General features: G+C 43.0%; 1 protein-coding gene across 6 annotated transcripts in view; it reads right to left on the reverse strand.

Annotated features, from left to right (window-relative positions):
- The window catches only part of ARHGEF9 (Cdc42 guanine nucleotide exchange factor 9), a 407,314-nt gene that overhangs the window by 171,398 nt on the left and 216,230 nt on the right, over positions 1-19,686 (reverse strand). The window contains exon 1 of one of the 6 annotated variants that reach the window (XM_008272703.5): positions 2,924-3,334. The exons of 4 other annotated variants lie outside the window; for them this stretch is intronic. In XM_008272703.5, coding sequence (XP_008270925.1) covers positions 2,924-2,953 — 30 coding nt within the window. In that variant the 5' untranslated portion in view covers positions 2,954-3,334. Of the gene's footprint in view, positions 1-2,923; positions 3,335-19,686 lie in introns of those variants that run through there. One more of the 6 variants, XM_089323752.1, reaches the window with a different exon arrangement.

The raw sequence follows: 19,686 nt of genomic DNA on the forward strand, positions 1-19,686 counted from the left end.
TTCTTTCTGCATGTTCCTTATGCCTAAAATCCCTATTCCCTTAAACATACACATGAAGGTTGTTCCTTCATTTCCTTCAAATCTCTGCTCCAATGCCCCTTAACCAGATAGGCTTTGATCAATCTGTCTAATACACTGTCCCACTCCCCACATCTCTGTTCTTTTACCAGGTTTGATTTTCTTAGCACTTAGCACCTCCTGACATGTTACATGGTCATTTATGTGGCTGTTTGGTGAACAGTCCCCCAACACCTGAAGTGTATGTTCCATAAGAATGAGAAATTTGTTTTTGTTCACTAGTGTCTCCGCTGTCCCTAGATCAGTGCCAACTCACAGCATATACTCAGTATTTTTGTTGAATAAATTAATGACCACAGAGTGCCTATAAAACATTTTCTATCCATTTCATATATTAGAATTCTGAAGATGAAAGAGGTTTGACAAATGCTAAAGTTTCAGAACTGAGAAGTATAAAAGATAAGCCCCTCCAACTCAGACTTGTGACTACGAGAACAGCATTCTTTGTTTGCCCTCTAGGAACACTGTGTACCCCAGCATAAATGGACACTGCAGGAAGAAGCTATGAATAAATACACTGAACAATTTACCATCCAAAGTGAACTCACAATTTGACACCACCTACCTACCGACAGATTTTATTCTGTAAAATCTCAAACAATGTGTTATGTATAACACTTGAAACAAGTTATAATATTCAAATATTCTCAAAAGAACTCTTACTGCTATAAAAGTACACTCTGAATTTCAGGTGCCTTGCAAAGGAAAAACCAAGAAGCAAAGTCCTTTTCACTAGCCACATTATAAAATGGTGGCTACATAGACACTCCCTGTTTTGTTCATAATGAGCCACTAGTTATCTTTTATCCAACATTTACTTCTAGGAATCTTACTGTCTTAGGCCTGGAAGTAACTCTGTTGATTATTAATGGCCTCATTTAAAGATGAGAAATCTGAAGCCCAAAGCATTCTCATCAAACAGCAGAGCAAGGCTAAGGCTAGAAGTTTCCTCTCTCTTAGGCTAGAAAAGAGTTTACTATTCTTAGTTTTTGAATTCTATCATATAAATGGCTACATAAATGATTTCAATTTGCAATATTCTGTGTCTTGTCTCCCTAAAAATATTGTGAAATTTTTTTCATTGATTGATCTTTAATTACATAGTTCCTATAAGATATCTGCTACTCTCTTCTGTTTCACACACAATTGGCAAAACTTCAAATTTCTCAATTAATTTAATCAGTTATGAGTGGGTAGCTTTGAGCCCCTATACTATAGTTATTTGGAAGATGAGGCAAGTCTCACTTAGGTTCAGCTGCCAGAAATGCCAGGACTGGCACTGATTTCACGGCATTAGTTTATATTGAAGAAAGTCCTTTCCCAAGATCATGACTTTGTTCCTTCTGTCTCTTTCAGCACCATTTGAACAGATGACTCTGAAGCAGTGAAGAAGGACAATGACAGAGAGTCAGAAGACTCTGATTTGCCTCCAAGGAGTTTGTGGCCCCAGGCAAATTTTCCCACTCTCTGTGGCTTACCTTTCCTGGTTGGATGACAAAGACTCTAAGGTCTTTACCTGTTCTGACCTTTTCTGGCCCTACAAATATTTGATATAGCCACAGTGGGATCCCATGGGAGGAGGGAGGTCTGGGAAAAAGGGTTTCTTGAAGACAAGGCATATAGGCACGTAAACTATACACCTTTAAGAATCAGTGAAACAGACACCCTGAGGAAATCCTGAGGAACGGAAGAGGACAGCTCCTCTGAATACAGTCTCAGCCCATTCCAGATTCCTTCCTCCCTTCCAGAATGGGAGCACACACACACAAAAAAATAGGAGTTAAATACCAATTTTTGCCCGTTTCAGGCTACCTTCCTTAAGCTGTGGTTGTAGGTGGCAGTGCAGAAGTATGGGCTGGCAATGCCATGCCATCAGTGCCCGCTGACCCATGCCAACTGACCTCCAAGACTCTCTTGCCTACGCCTCCAAGTTGAGGACAAAGTCGTGGTGGCCTCCCATTCCCCAGAGCACCTGACTAGGCTTGAAGTACCCCTGGCTGAGTCAGAGAGGCATCAGGATTCAGCCACCACTTCCTCTCTGCAAAGGGAAGTCATTCCAAGGTCTCCAGGTAGAGCAGGAAGCACCATGGCATAAAATAAACTGTTGGAAGATGATACTAAACACACACACACATTCACACACACACATACACGCACAAAGCACACACTCCTTTGGAGGTTAGGAGGAGCTCTGCTAGCTGAATGTGGCCCAGATCTATTTCCAGGATGGGGGTTTCTGCAGCTGTCTTTCCTGGACCAAGCCCCAAGTGTGAACAGGGCGACCCCAGCCCAGGCAAAGGAGGGTTGCAAAGCTCCCCCAGGCAGCCTCCCCCATAGTGGCTCCCTGGCCCTCATGCCAGGAGTAAGGGGTACACACACAGGTAGTTGGGGGGGGGGCTATGCAGCTCTCCCATAAGACCCCCTCCACAATTTCAGGCTTTGTGACCATTCCCTCCCCCACCCTTCCAATCCTGTGTCAGCTCTCCTGCCTCATTCCAGTTTCACTGTTCCCAGAGAGCCCCTCTGCCAGTCTGCTTGCCCCTCTGGCCACCCAGGTGACCCCTAGGCTACTCGTAGGTGCTTGATATATCCCACATCGCCATCCTACCCCAATCTCAGAGGGCGGCAGAAATGCGAAGGGGGATGGGAGGGGGCTTTCCTGGGCAGGCAGGGGAGCGGGGGCTCCTAAAATGGCCACAGCAAGCTCACTGGTGTCTCAAGGACGGCGGCGAGGGCGGTGGGCAGAAGCAAGGGGGCTCGCTGCTTTGTGGCTGGCTGGAGACACTGGAGGTGGGGCCGGGGGACTGAGGCTCAAGCAGGGGAAGCCAGGGCTACGTGCACTCACCATTCCCGATCCGCCCCTTATCCACTGCATGGTGCCCCCGAAGTCCGGCTTCTCTGAGGCCCGGTGGCTGGCGCGGGTTGTCGCGGGCTGGCTAGGAGGGCTGGGATGGAGCGAATGAGCCCCAGCGCCCCCTTCGCCTCCCCTCCTCCACCGCCCTATAGCCCAATCCCCTCCGCCCCGGACCTCGCCTTCAGTCAGGTTGTTCCATGCCAGCCAGCAGCCTCTGCCTCTCCGCCCTGCTGCTCCCGGAGGTGGGGGGGGGGGGTGTTTGGCCAGGAAAGGAGCTCGAGGGGGCGGGGAGGGTCCCAATGGGCTGCGTTTGTCCCCCACTAAGGCTTGATAACTGGGGGTTGAGGTGCAGGGAGAGGATGGCGGGGAATAACCTCCGCCTGGGAGAAGCAGCTGCCACCTCTCCCTGCTTCCCCGCTGCACTGGAGTTAGATGCTGTTTATTGTGGGGCTTCCCAATTCTGTCGAGTCAGCGGAAAGTCCTCTCCAAAGTTGCAAGAGGTGTTGGGCCAATCTTTGGAATAATAAGATCCTGCCCCGGTGGAGCCTTGCCAGCGCTCATGCTTCCCTGCCCCCATCCCTCCTTCTGCATACTCCCTGGGGTCTCCTGTTTTCTTTTGGGGCTTTCATCTGCATTACTTTCACTTCTCAGAACAATCCTATGAAGGCAGGAAAAGGTATCTCTATTTTACATATAAATAAATGGAGATTTGGAAGACAGAAAGGATCTAAAAAAAAAAAAAAAAAAAAAGATGAAGCCTGGACTTCACCCTCTGTAGCTTTCCAAGCTTCTTTCTGCTTACTTGAGCTCTCTCTCTCTCTCTCTCTCTCTCTCTCTCCCTATCTCTCTCCATACACACACCCACACTCCAGGTTTCTCCCTAAATACCCTCAGGAACATGAAAGGTAGCTTGGTGATGGATGAATTTTCCATTTGCTTATTTTGCTGAGAATGAGTCAAATGTACATCAGCAAAACAGGTAAACGGAGAAACCGCCCACCTCTTCGTGATGCTCCCAACTCTGAACAAGGCAACCCAGGCTGGCACCATTGCATCTGCTGAGAGTTGATGTTGTCAATCACATTCACACCCATTGTTGTCTCATATAATCTCGTGATAACTCTTGTGAGATGGACACAAGAGCTATTAATTAATTAATATGGAATGTTAATTACTCCCTATTCTAGACAAGAACACTGAAGCCCAGAGACTGAAAGACATTAGCCCAAAGTAGCACAGACAAACAAGTCAAGAATCTAAGCTCCTCACAGGACAGGTCAGACAAGAATGGAATTGCAAAATCAAAGATTGCAATTGCAGCAAGACTGAAATAAAGTATGATATCAAAAGAAGTTCCTAGAAGAAATAGGTAAGAAGACATCACTGGCATGCTACACAACACAACATTATTGTCTTCTTTTTCTTAACACACCCTCCCCATTTCATTCAAGCTATTTGTTTTGGCTAGACAGAGTTAGCCAAAGATCAAAGCAGTTACCATGATGAGTACCCAGTCACAGGAGGTGTACAGGCAGGAGCTGAATGGACCTCTGACAAGGGATTCCCAAATCAAATGGGATCCTGGCCTGGGGTGATTTTTCAACTTCCTCTCCAGTTGGGTAGTCTGGAACTCAGTGACTTTACAATGTTCTCCCTTTCCCACCTATGTACCTTCTCTCTTGCTGAGTATCTTGATGTACCTCCCCTGATAATCAACCAAAACTGTCAAGAATCTTTGAAAGGCAGAGTAACAGAGAGGGATAGAGGGAGGGGAGGGAGGGAGGGAAGGAGGAAAGAAGAGAGAGAATAGAGATAGATATCTTCCATCTGCTGGTTCACTCCCCAAATGTCTATAACAGCCAGGGCTGGGCCAGGCCAAATACAGGAGTCAGGACCTCCATCCAGGTCTCCCATGTGTGTGGAAGGGGCCCAAGCACTTGAGCCATCTTCCAGTGCCTTCCCAGGTGCATTAGCAGGGAGCCAGATTAGATGCAGAGCATCCAGGACTCTAGCTGGCACTCTGATATGGGATGCCAGGGTCACAAATGGCCGCTTAATCTGCTGTGCCACAACGTCAGCCCCTGTCAGGAATCCAAAATCTAGCACTGGACACACCACCTTTAGGAAGCTTTCCAGGAATACCTACAGGCCCTGGTTTTATCATCTAATGCCTATAATACCACCATTTAGCTCTCTCACAGTGGAAAATGATCTTTTTTCACTTCCTAGTTGTTACAGGCTGACTTGTGTCCTCCCCAAACTCATATGTTAAAGTCTTTTTTTTTAAAGATTGATTTATTTATTTGAAAGTCAGAGATAGAGAGAGACAAAAAGAGATAGATCTACCGTTTTCTGGTTCACTCCCCAAGTAGCCACAATAGCCAGGTCTGACCCAGACTTAAGACAGGAGCCAGGAGCTTCATCCAGGTCTCCCACATGGGTGGCAGGGTCTCAAACACTTGAGCCATCATTTGCTGCTTTTTTCCCATTATCAGGGAGCTGGATCGGAAGTGGAGTAGCTGGGACATGAACCTGTGCACATATGGGATGCTAGCATTGTAGGTTGTGGCTTTACCTGCTACACCAAAATGCCTGCCTTCATATGTTGAAATCTTAATCCCTAGTACTCCAGAATGTGTCCAAATTTGGATATACGGTCTCTAAAAATGTAATTAAGTGAAAATAAGGTCATTAGAGTCATTATCCAATCTGATGAGTGCCCTCATAAGACAAAGATATGTGAATAGAGCCAATTCCAGAGGGAAGACCATGTGAAGAGTCAGGGAGAAGACAGTCATGTACAAATCAAGAAGAGAAGCTTCTGAAGAAAACAACCCTGCTGATACCTTGATCTTTGATTTTTAGCCTCCAGGACTGTGGTAACACAAGATAAATGACTGTTGTTTCAGCCACCCTATCTGTGTACTTTGTTACGGCATCCCTATCAAACTTACACACTGGCTACATGCAGTTTTCTATTTCCTGTCATTTAAATAGAAGTGTAAAGATTTTATTTTTGAACGTAGTGACAATGATTTACTCACCTTGATATCTTCTACAATGGTGACTGGCACATAGGAGACATCCATTCATTCAACAGTATTTTTGAGCCCTGATGTGCCTAGCATTATGAAAGATGCACAGAATGTAACAGAACGTTTCTCATAGACCTTACAATGTAGTTGGAGTAGAGGAGAAATAGATAATAAATAGGAACATATACAAGGTAATTAGAGATTATAATTTATGCTCTGAAGGGTATAAATCAACTTATGTGATGTGAGTAGTCTTGGGATTATAGAAAATGTATACATCATTCAGAAAAATGGGAACTACCCTAGGTCTTTTAAATTGCAAGCATTAATACGGGGAATATATCATACCTACAGTGCTAAGAAGCCAAATGGTGGATGCTAAGGCAATCCAGCATTTGGCAATCACAAAAGCTTCTCCTGCTCCCAGGGATGAATGGATAATGGAAGATGGTAATGTTACTTGAACGTAGAAAGAGGATCTGCCAAATAGAAGCTAACAGCATGGAATGGGCAACCTGAATGGAGGGAGTTGTTGAATGGAAGTTGGAGCCATTGAGAAATATGATTACCACCCGAAAATATCATTCTGAAACAGGAAGTGGAGGAAATAACATGGCTTCTCTTTTCTTCCTGCCTCCCAACATCCTGCAAGTGCCTTCTATTGGACAAAAGGAAGAGAGAAAGCAAGGGAGACTAAGAAATGCAGTTTTCAGAAGACTAGAGAATAGACCTAAGAGCAAACAGGCCAATGTTATACTCAGTTAGAAACTTTCACAGAAGAATGAGTGCTGATCCCAGAGGCAAAGTTAGAGTGTTGAATCCAGTATGTCTTTAGCACTTGTTTGCCTAGAACCATGTGAGCAGTTAGAGGCAGTGTAACTGCTAGATAAGGTTATAAGCTCTGAAGCCAAAACTATTTGGATTCAGTTATCAGCTGTGACACTTACTTGGACACATTATTTGATATCCTGCACCTCAACAGTTTCTTTATCTATGAATAGGGCTAACAAGATTGTTATGAAGATTTGATGAATCCATCCAAGGAAAGCATTTAGCACAAGGCCTGGCAATCAGCAAAAACTCAGGACAGGACAACAGAAATCTGAAAAAGTGGTATCAAAATCTCTTTGTTTCAGAAGTAGATTTGGTACCTAACCTTACACCAGCTCACAGTGGGCAAAGGCCAAATGTGCATTTTGTTGCTGGCAGGATAAGGAAATAGACAGTTTTAGCTGTGTTCCCAGTATCATTCATTTCCTTTGAGTCCACAATGACTAAGGGAACCCAGAGACAGACTTCTTGGGGCAGAGGCATCTGTCCAAGCTGGCCCCTACCTGCTGTGCCTGTGGGCAAAAGCTGAGTCAAAAGTTGAGTTTACTATTGGTGGGTGAGTAGCTTGAAGCAAATGCCTAGTTTCTCTGGGTACCAAGTTCCCCAATTATGCAACGAATACACTAACTATGTGTCTAAGAGTGTTAAATAATCACTGATCAGTAGATTTCAGAGTTGGCAAGGATCTTAAAAATTTTCTCTTCCAATACTATCTCCTCCTCCAACATAGCCCCAGGGAATGGAAAGAATTCCCATAGCCACAAAGTTTAGTGGCTGAGTTGGGATAAATACCCAAGCCCTTGATTCTTGATGGTGAGCTGAGTGCAGTAGTGAAAAAGGGTAAAAATTAAAAGTGCACGACTACTATAATGCTAATAGTTGGAGCCTAAGGTTAACATTTATATTATAGTGACAAAATAATATTTGATATATATAAGGGGTCTTCAGAAAGTTCACAGAAGATGTGTATTATTAAAAAACTATGCATAGATTTCAAATTTATTTCCATTGAAATAAATTAATTTTAATTCTACTTTGGCACAAACTTTTTGAAGTAGTCTCATAAATTACTACCTATTATGATTCATTCATAAACTCAATAAACATGTGGGCCTGCTTTGTACTAGGCACAGTATTTTACACAGTTTATGTCCTCATTTCTATTCAATAAAGAAGGAAAGTAAATATGCTAAACAGGTAATGACAAATTCTGTGAAAAAAAGAAAGTGAAGTGATAGCAACTCTGGAGAAGAGAAGAAAGACAGTTTAGATAAGGAAGGCTTCTCTAATTGAGGTTGAGACCTAAAAGTAAGGCCTTAAAAATGAGGCAATCAAGTAAGAGTTATGGGAAAAGAATTCCAGGCACAGAAAACAGAAAGTGGAGAAGCCCAAAGGATTGAAAACTCTTTAGTGTTCCAGGAATGTGAATTTCAATAAGGCTGAAGCCTTGAAAGAAAGAGGGAAAGTAATAGAAGACAAATTTAGCAGAAACTAGGACATCTAAAGCCTTGAAGGCCATAGTAAGAGAAATTATATTTATTTTAACAACAACCTGGGGAGAGGGGAGAAAACTTATTTATGTTTTAATAGGCCATTCATAAAACAAAAACAAAACAAAAAGAGACCATTCAAATGCTTTGTGATAAACAGACTGGGGGGGGGGGGGTTGAAGTTGTTTCAATAATCCAGGGGAAAGATGATAATGATGACTTGGACTAGAAGGCCAGTGACAATTATAGACAGAGGGAGTAACATCAGTTTGATGAATGATAGAGTATGAGTGGGAAGAAGAAGGAATTAATATGATGCTGCATTTTTCACTTCAATGACTGGGTATATAATGGTATCATGGCTGATGTGAGGAGACTGGCTTAAATACAGGTATGAGGAGGGGAAGAAATCCAGACTTTGGTTTTAGGTGTATTAAGAGTGAGCTTCCAGGGCAAGCGCTGTGTCGCAGCAGGATAAGCAAAGGCCTGCAGCCTTCATATATCATATACGGGTACCAGTTCAAGTCCTGGCTGCTTCTCTACTTCCAAACCAGCTCCCTGCTAATGCACCTGGGAAAGCAGTGGAAGATGACCCAAGTGTTTGGGCCTCTGCACCCATGTGGGAGACCCAAATGAAGCTCCTGGCTCCTGGCTTCAGCCTGGTCCAGCTCTGGTTGTTGCAGCCATTTGGGGAGTGAACCAGTGGAAGGAAGATTTCTCTCTCTTTCTCTCTCTCTCTCTCTCCCCCCTCTCTATAACTCTTTCAAATAAATAAATAAATAAATCTTAAAAAAGAGTGAGCTTCCAATTAATCATTATTAGAAAAGATGTCAGAAAGATAACTGGATATATAAGCCTGGAGCATGGAGAGAAGGTCTGGCTGCATATATACATTCTGGATTCATCCTCATATAGATGGTATTTAAAGTAACAAGACAGTCTGTAATCATCTAGGGAGAGAGTGTAGATAAAAATGGATCCTGAACAGAATCCTAAGACTCTCTAACAATTAGACGAGTTGCACAGAAAAGGAGAGGTCAAAAATGGAGACTTAAAAACTGTAGTCAGTAAGGTAGAAAGAAAACCAGGAGAAATCATATTCAAGTGAAAAAGGTTTGAGATGTGTGAAATGTCACTGAGGAGTTACATGGGTGATAGAGATATGTTCACTGCATTGCAACAAGGTCTACTGCAGGGGCCTTGAGAAGAGTGGCTTCAGGAGTACACAGGCAAGAGCAGTCATAATAGAAAGGCTTGTGGAGTAAATTACAGGGAGAAGACCTAAATTAAGGTAAAGAATTGCAGATAATGAGTGTAGACAACTCAGAAGTTTAGAAGTGAATAAAAGAAATAGGGCTCTATTGGGAAGGGTATGTGAAGTCAAACAAATCTTTTTTTTCCCTTTAACATGGAGATAAGAGCGTATTTATATGATGATGGGAATGAGAAAAGGTGCTTGTTAGAAATGCAGAACTCAGGCCCCATCCCGGAACTACTGAATCTTATTCTGCATTTTAACTAGATCCCCAAGTGATCTGCATGTACATTACAGTTTCAGTTTCAGGAGCACTGTTGGAGGAGAGGGGATACTTGCAGAAGTAATATCTCTGTGGAGGTGAGAGAGGATGGGTTCTAGAGCACAAGAGAAGAAATTTGTCCTTAATAAGAACAGGGGCACTTTCTGCATTCTAGTATGAAGGAAGAGAAAATGGGGAAAGGTTGCAGGTGTTGGTGAGCCTGTAGATTTGGTAAATGAAAGAGACAGAAATGCCCATATAATGGTTTTTATTTTCTCAAAAAAGAGATGAAGCAGAGACAGGGTATAAGTGGAGCTGGATGGACAAATATGAAATAATTCTTTCACAGTAGTGATTCTCAACCATGGCTGCACATTAGAATCACCTGGGAGATTAAAAGAAAAACACTGTCAAGATCCCAACCTTGAGTATTATTTTCAATCAGAATAGGAGGGTATAGTCTGGGCATCAGGATTTTAAAAAATTTCCCACATGATTCTAATGTGCAACTGAGGTTGAGTGTCACAATCTTAGAATGAAAAAGCAAACACAATAGGGACATATAGTAGGGTTTGCAGGAAATATAAAGAATTAATCGAGGCTTACAGTAAAGCAAAATAAATCAGCCCAGCTGTAGGACTTTTCTCCCATCTATTTCGCTGTTCAGGCCTAGGTATAAAGAAGATGGCTGATTTGGTGGAATCAAGGGGGAGATTTTCCAATAAAATATGAAAGTACTTCAAAAATTTCATGACAAAATGGAGGCAGGCATTTGGGCTGATGGGAAAGCTCCCATTATCAGTATGTGAGGGTTCAATACCCGTCTCTGGGTCCTGACCCCCTCTTCTTGCTGCTGCAGACCTTGGGAGGCAGCAGTGATACCTCTAGTAATTAAATCTTTGCTACTCTTATGGGAGACTTGGTTATGTTCCTGGCTGCTGACTTTGGCCCCAGCCCAGCCCTGGCAAATGTGGACATTTGGAGAGTAAACCAGAAAATGGGAGCTCTCTCTCTCTCTCTCTCTTCCTCCCTCCCTCCTTCCCTTCTTCTCTCCCTCCCTCCCAAATATGAAAACAAATTTTTGTGGGAAAACAGAATTAAAAGGTAAGTTTATGGGCTGGCACTGCAGCACAGCAGATTAAGCCACCACTTCCAACTCCGGCATCCCATATCGCAATGCTGTATTAAGTCTGGGCTGCTCTGCTTCTGATCCAGCTCCCTCATAATGTGCTATGGAAGGCAGAGGATGAAGGCTCAAGTATTTGGGTCCCTTCCATACACATGGGAGGTTAGGATGAAGTTCTTGTCCCAGGCTTGGCTGTTGCAGATTTTTGGGGAGTGAACCAGTAGATAAAAGATTGATCTCTCTCTTTCTCTGCCTTTATAATAAAAAAAGATACTTTTGTTTATTTTATTTTTAGAAAAGATTTATTGATTCATTTTTTTCAAGTTTACTATTTTATTTATTTGAAAGGCAGAGTTACACACAGAGAGAAAGAGAGGCAGATAGAGAGATGTCTTCCATCCTCTAGTTCACTCCCCCAATGACTGCAGCAGCCAGAGCTGAGCTGATCTGAAGCCAGGAGCCAGGAGCTTCTTTTCAGTCTCCCATGTGGGTGCAGGGGCCCAAGGACCTGGGCCATCTTCCACTGCTTTCCCAGGCCATAGCAGAGAACTGGATTGGAAGTGGAGCAGCGGAACTCAAACCAGCACCCATATAGGATGCCGGCACTGCAGGCAGTGGTTTTACCAGCTACGCTACAGCACCGGCCCTGATACTGATTTATTTCAAAAAGAGTTAGAGAGAGAGAGAGAGAGAGAGAGAGTGCTTCCAGCCTCTGGTTCACACTCCCCAGATGGCTGCAGTGTTCAGCAATGGGCCAGGCTAAAACATCCAGACCTCCTATGTGGGTGGTAGGGGCCAAAACACTTGAGTCATCTTATGCTACTTTTTCCAGGCCATTAGCAGGGAGCTGGATCAGAAGTGGAGCAATCAGGAAAGGAACCAGTGCCTATATTGGATGCCAGTGGTGACTTTATCTGCTGGGCTACAAAGCTGGTCCCTAAATAAGTACTTTTTTAAAAGATGCTTATTTTGGTACAAAACACCCTTTGAAATCTGTGCACATTTTTTTCACAGTATACATTTTTCACAAACAGTTTAAAGACTCCTCACATATATCATTTTAAAAATTTAAATATAAATAAAATTTCCTTGGAATTTTTGAAATCCTCTAATATATTGGGAAGAGAAATAGAAAATACAGTTGTAAGCATTTGCAAAAGAGTGATCATATTAGACAAATGAATTTCAGCTAATTAGAGGGAAAAGAATACATGAGAAGAAATGTTATATAATGGGGTAAGGTCTGTGGAATAGTAGGGTCTACAAGAGATGTTGATATGATTGAATGGTTGGAGAGCTACAAAAAGAAGAGCAAGATGCAGTAGTCAGAGAGGAGATGCTTAAAATGAAGACTCTGGAGGTAATCCAGTTGGTTAATGGATATGACAAGATCTAAAGTATTAATACAGGAGTTTTCTGGCTGAGTGGGTTGAGAATAAAATTTGTTGAATGTGAGACCGGGGTTAAAAGGCTGACTTGATTGTTACAGTTAAATAGATGAGAGAAAGGATGAAGACAAGTGATGAACCAGGAGCTAAAGTCATCAATGAATGAGTAGGAATGTCCAAAAGGACAGCCTGTCAATCAATAATTATGTATCAAGCATCTCTTGTGTGTCATATTCTATTCTTTTTAAAAAAGATTTTATTTATTTATATGAATGGTAGAGTCACAGACAGAGAGAGGGAGAGACAGAGAGAAAGGTCTTCTATCCACTGGTTCACTCCCCAAATGGTCACAACGGCTGGAGCTAAGCTAATCCAAAGCTAGGATCCAGGAGCTTCTTCCAGGTATCCCATGCAGGTGCAGGGGCCCAAATACTTCGGAAATCTTCTACTGCTTTCCCAAGCCATTACAGAGAGCTGATTTGGGAGAGAAGCAGTTGGGATACCAACCGGTGCCCATATGGGATTGTGGCGCCACAGGTGGAGGCTTAGCCCACTACACCACAGTGCAGGCCCTGTCATACTCTATTCTTGGTGCTGGGGATACCATACAACAGAGAATAAAACATGCTAGGTCTCTGTCCTCAAGGAGCTTATATTCTAACAAACCCAAATAATTATTGCAAAAATGATAAACAGTATAATATAATAGAATTGTGGAAAAAACTGTTTTACTTAGATGGCCAAGGAAGGCTTCTCTAAAGAGGTGACATCTGAGATGGTAATGGAATGAAAAAGTCATGCAGTGAACTCAGGGAAATGCTTTGAAAACAGGAAAGAAAAACAAATGCAAAGGCCCAGAGATGGAAATCAGAATGACATGTACAAGAGACAGGGGAAGGCCAATGTGGCAGAGTATAGTGAACCATAAGTCAGTGGTGGAAGACTATGTCAGAGAATCTCAGAGGATGAAAGAAAAAAGAAAGATTGCATTGTGGGTGGCAGAGGCAGATGGCATGTGCTTACAAGGAGCCAGGGGTAGTAAAGGCAGAAAAAGAAGGAACAGGAAAAATGATAGATGTTTTCTCCAAATAACCTAACACAGATCATAATTTAAAGCAAGATGTTAGTGCATTTGGAAAAGTTAAGCACATATATAAATATGAGGGTACTTTTAAAAGTTCATGGAAAATAGAATTAAAAGATATTTATTTTGTTATAAATTTTCTTTGAAATCCATAGATATAAGAAGTCTTCAAAAAGTATAAAAAATCAATCATGGATTTAAAAAAAATGGGCAGCAACATAAACCTCTTTTAATTTGAAAGGCAGAGAGAAAGAGAGAAGCAGATCTCCCATCCATGGGTTCACTCCTCAAATGCCACAGTAGCTGAAGCTGGGCCAGGCCTAAACCAGGAACTGGGAACTCAATCCAGATCCCCCACACTGGATGCGGGAATCCAACTACTTGAGGCATCACCTGCTGCTTCCTAGGATGCACTTATCAGGAAACTGGAGTTGGGAGTCAAGTGAGGACTCGAACCCAGGCACTGCAATATGGAATGTCTGTGACCTAAGTGGCAGCTTAACCACTATGCCAAATGCCCACTTCAATTTATCTTTTAATTCCATTTCCCATGAACTTTTTAAGGTATCCTTGTATAATCTTACACTCTGAGGGGAAAAACAAATCAAGCTAGACAAATTCTCAAGGTCATTTAGCTCCTTGGTACTGCTCAAAGTCTCAACATTAGGCTTCATACCAGCAGCAATAACATCACCAGGGAGTTTATTCAATATGCAGAATCCCAGATACACTCCAGACCTATTGGCTAAGGAGCAACATTTTCACAAGATTCCCAGTGATCCAGACACTTATTGAAGTGTTAGACTCAGCTCTAGACCAAATTCCTGCCACTGTGTTGGAATCATTAAGATAACTTCCTTTGGCCAAAAAGGGATAAAAACCATCTTCATCTCTATTTGGAAGCACAACAGTTAGAGATACTGATGATAGCCAGAGTTCCTGATTTATGAAAGAAGGTTTTCTGGGTATGTGGGCTCCCTTCTCCTATGTGGGAACATCAGCTAGGCATTCATCCCACTTAGAACACAATTTTTCACCCTGAAGTTTCTCAAGCTTGCAGATACAGGCGAAAGAGGGGACCCAGTGAACCTCACAGGCACTTGAAGCAAGATTGAATATAAAGAGCAGAGAGAAGTGGTCATATTTGTGCTCCTTCAGGCCATGGCAAGAAGAGCCTTGAGACAGGCTAAGTTGCTGTTCGATGGGCTGCTACAGAAAGCACCACTCTTGAATGTAGGGAGACTTGGTCCCAATTTTTTCCCCAGGCTATTTCAGTTTGATTACAGAGATAAGCCAGATGAAATACCTGCTCCTTCCACTGAGGTGGGAACCCAGTAATGATTTTCCTTTGTGAACTCTCCATGGGCTTCTGCTCTCAAACGTCTATAAATGAGGCCAACTGCAAGTTCATCTCTTAGCATCACTCCTCCTTACCTCCCTTTTTCTCTTTCTTCCATGCAATGCCTTCAACCTCAGTTTCCTATATGCTAAGGAATTTGACCTCCAGCCCACTACTCATTTTCAGGACAAAGGCAGGAGCTAAAATAATTGCCTGAAGTGTTTCAATTAGATGAGAAGTTTTAACCCATACTAGGACAGAGGTGTTGGTTGAACCATTTGAGTGGATTCAGGACCTTCCAAGCTCACAAACATGTACCTGCTCAAGGATTCTCTGCCAAGCCCAGCTCACATGTTAAAGTTCAACCTTATGAAGTTTCATTACTGAGGACACCGATGCAGTGTAGTACCAGGTAGCTATGCTGTAAAATGAATCTTCCATCAATGAAAAGCTGCACTAGAGAACTATGCAAAGAAGTCAGTGAGCCAAGGTGAGAATACTGGTCTAGGAGGCAGGTGACAGCTAAACTGCTGTAACCTTGGATAAGCCATTCCATCTCTTCATTGTCAAATGGTATGGTTACAGTCACTCAATGCTTTTATTAAAATTTATTTATTTATTTGAAAGTTAGAGTTGCAGAGAGTAAGGGGGGGGGTAGAGGTAGATATCAGTCTTCCATCTGCTGAATCTGCTGGTTCACTCCCCAAATGATCACAACGGCCAGAGGTGGGCCAATCTGAAGCAAGGGGCCAGGAACTCCATCAGGTCTCCCACATAGGTGCATGGGCCCAAGGGCTTTCCCACTGCTTTTCCAGACACATTAGCAGGGAGCACAGTATTAGAAGTGGAGCAGCCAGGACTTGAAACCCACTCCCATTATGGGATGCCGGCATCTCAGCAGTGGCTTAACTAGCTATGCCACAATGTTGGCCTCATCGCAATGCTTTTTGACCTACACTTTCATAGAGAATAGGGAAGGTCTTACAAGGGCTATTTCTTGTTCTGGGGGACTTGTGGAAGGCTGAACAGGAAGAACTCTGGACCCACTATAACTGGAATGATTCCTTTCTACCTGTATGGCCCACAAATGATGTTATAAATATCCAAATAACCCTTGGCAGAAAAAACCCTGCTCTAGGTGTTGACTCCTGAGTTCTGAGGGAAACTTGTTTTATTAGTTAAAGTTCTGAGAGGGTCAGGTCGAGAAAGGAGAATAAAAGGAGAGAAAGGAGGGGGAAAAGATGAAGAGGAGAATGTGTACAAAAGGGAAAGAAGGCGAGGAAGAGATGGAAGAGAAGGAGTGAGAAAAAGGAAGGAAAAGGAGGAGTATGATGATGACAAGTTGGTAGATTAGAAGGAAAGAGAAGAGAGGAAGAGAAAAAAAGAAAGCAAACAGAGGAGGAAGAGGGGGAGCTTAAGAGATCAAGGCTGAAGCTTTTCTTAAAGGCTTCTTCCTTCCCAGACTCCTCCATCCTTATCTGGCCCCTTCTCACAGTAGGGCATCCTCACAGCAGGATCCTAAGAGGTCCCTTTCCGGCTCTAAAATTCTATGATCTTCTGAAATGCTATAGCAACAAGAAGAACTGGCTCCATCCCGCCCCCTGTGATGAGCTGTCTCCTCACACCCACACTTCCTCTTCCTGATAGGGTGCATTCAGAGTTCATCAGGCTGCTGTGGAAGCCTTGGGGTGAGGGGTAAACTAGAAAAAAGGAGAGAATGCATCACCTTTACACACATACATATAATTAATTACCAAGTCCTGCCACCTGTTCCCCTATGGCACTTATTCAGTGTGTCCCTTCCTTTCCATACCCATAGCTACTACCCTAGGTCAGGCGCTAATTTATGTCTCTCCTGGACCATCATATCACCCTCTTAAGTGTCTCCCCATTCCGATTTGGTGCCGTCAAATCTATTCTCACACTGCTGTCAGAGTTATATTTCTTTTTGGTTTTTGCTTTTTATTTTTTTTAAACAGGCAGAGTTAGACAGTGAGAGAGAGACAGAGAGAAAGGTCTTCCTTCCGTTGGTTCACCCCCCAGATGGCCGCTAGGCAGGTGCGCTGCGCCGATCCGAAGTCAGGAGCCAGGTGCTTCCTCCTGGTCTCCCATGCGGGTGCAGGGCCCAAGCACTTGGGCCATCCTCCACTGCCTTCCTGGGCCACAGCAGAGAGTTGGACTGGAAGAGGAGCAACCGGGACAGAATCCGGTGCCCCAACCGGGACTAGAACCTGGGGTGCCGGCGCTGCAGGCGGAGGATTGGCCTACTGAGCCATGGTGCCGGCTGCTTTTTAAAAATTTTTAAACATTTATTTGAAAGGCAGAGTTGCAGAGAGAGAGGGAGAAAGTGAACTTACATCCACTAGTTCACTCCACAAATGCCTGCAATGTCTGGGTCTGTGCCAGGTGGAAACCAGGAGCTTCATCCAGGTCTCCCACACACGGATGCAGGTACCCAAACACTTGGGCCACCTTCCACTGCTTTCCCAGGCACATTAACAAGGATCTGGATCACAAGTGGATCAGCCAGGTCTCAAATCAGCGCCTATATGGGATGCTGGTGTTGCAGGCAGTGGCTTAACCTGCTTTGCCAATGCCAGCCCTCAGAGTTATATTTCTGAAGCATAGTCTGTTCCAGATCCTCCCCTGATCAAACAGGGGTTTGGCTATAAAATGAAGTTCAAATTCTTTACAAAGATATTAACAAGTTTCCACAACCTAGCTCCAAATCCTCTTCTAACTCCTCTATAATCTCTTTACAGAGCCACATTTTCCAGACAACATGTCTTTTTTTTTTTTTTTTTTAAATCCTCTCATAATTTCCTTTCCCATGATTCTGGTTATCTAAGTCCTAGCTGTCCTTCCAGTTCTGGCTCAATTGCCATCTCTTTTATGAAGCTTTGACCAAAGTTAAAAATTGATCTCCCTTTCTGTGCATGCTTATGACATTTTGATGGTACCCTTTTTATGCCATTTGCCATAGCTTACTTTATGTAGTTAGTTGTTTATGAACTTGTCTCCTCCACATAATTTTGCTTCACCATACCCTCTGGCATAATGTTGTGAGGCTCTCATAAAACACTGAATGAACTGATGTTCAAAGAAGGGAAGTAAAGGGCTTGAACTTGGGTTCTAAGAAGGGCAAGGCAGATTATGAGGGTGGCATAAAAAGCCATGCAAGGTCCAACTTTCACCACTCTTACAAGGAATGCCTCGTATACCTCCTTTGATTCTGACATTTCAAAGTAGAGTGACACCATTTTGGGAGTCTCTGAAATGTGGCTTTGAAATCCCCTCAACCTCACCCTTTTCTCCACCCCATAGCTAACCACTATCATCAGAGCTAACATGTGCCAGGCACTATGCTATGTATTCACTTGTTTACTCCTCCCAGCAACTTTTTCATATAAATACTAAGGGTAGTGATTGCAAAAGGGTGGTTGCAAGTTTTTAGTGAATGATATAATGTACCTATTCAGGCGGTAAAATCAATTAGCTGTGTCCTGATCAGCTTTTTTTTTTTTTATTAACAGATAACTAGGCCACAAATGGTATCATTTCATGAACATTTGTTTCAATTTATTTTAGTTGTATTTTCTTACTAGTTAAAATGATCAGTTTAAGTTCATAACTGATCATAAAGATAGGATTAAGTATTTTAACTATATTTTTTAACTCAGAGCCTAGTCAGAACAGTTTAAAATGTACTATTCTAAACCAACATCAGATGGCAGCAATATAGACATTTGAACTAGTTACTTTATCTCTCTGGATGTTTCCACATGTGCAAAATAGAAATAATAATGGTATGTATATGAAAAAGTTTATGGGAGGAGTAAACAAGTGAGTACACGTAAAGCCCTCAGCACAGTGCTTGGTGCATGTCAGCCATGATGGCAGTGATTAGCTATGGAGTGGTGATAAAGGAAGGGTTGAGGGGCTTTTAAAAAGGTTCCCTCAGGACAGTGAAAGACCTGGACAGACCTGATGCAGACCATGTGATCTGAGACACACTGTATAGTTACACACACACACACACACACACGTGCACATGTACAATGAGAGAGAGAGAGAGAGAGAGAGAGAGAGATCCCATAAGCCTTTAGTTTCTAGCAGCCGCTGAGTATGCCTGTTGCTTCATTCCTTTGAGAAATCTGAGCCTTACAGGCTGATATTAAGGATGAACAAGAGGGAAATGGCTCTTAAGTGAGAGATATCAGGAAGGTGGTGACAGATATTAGGAGCAGTGAAAATATCCCAATCACCAAAACTCAGAGTCTAGTTTGAGAAAAGTCTCATGAAATCCTAGTGGCCAAATGAAATACAAGCAGGCATAAGACCACCTGCTTATTTTCTATCACTGTTTCTCTATTTTTAAGGTGTGACTCCGCCATGGGCCTACCTCTGGAACTTGTCAGGCTAGTTGGGTGTATTATATACTCTTGGGGAAAGAAAATGAAGGTAGTGGGAGAATTCCATTTATTTATTCGAAGAATATGCATTGCACATCTTCTATGTGCTAAGCACTCTTCCTTCTTGTAGCACTGGGGAACTTTTGGTGAATAAAATAGTCACAATCCTTGTTCTCACAGAGGTTATATTCTAGCGGGGTGAGACAAATAACAAATAACAAATAAAATATGTATGTCAAATGATTATAGCTGCTATTGGGAAGGAGGAAATAGAGGATGGGAAAAGTACGTGTGCACATATTAGAAAGACTGAGGAAAGTCTCAGTGGGAAGAAAACATGTGTATCTGATCTGGCCAGGGTGAGAGAGCCATGCAGACATCTGAAGACTGAGTGTGCAAGGTAAACCGAACAACCATCAAGGTCTTAAGGCTGGAGTGCACCTGATGGCTTTGAAGAAGAGTGAGGAGGCTGGTGCGACTGGAGGAGGGTGAGCACTAGAGGCTGTAGTAGATGAGGTCACAGAGGTAATAA

The sequence above is a fragment of the Oryctolagus cuniculus genome, chromosome X (genome assembly GCF_051225735.1).
Source record: "Oryctolagus cuniculus isolate XC-2025 breed Fujian yellow rabbit chromosome X, ASM5122573v1, whole genome shotgun sequence".
NCBI lineage: Eukaryota > Metazoa > Chordata > Mammalia > Lagomorpha > Leporidae > Oryctolagus > Oryctolagus cuniculus.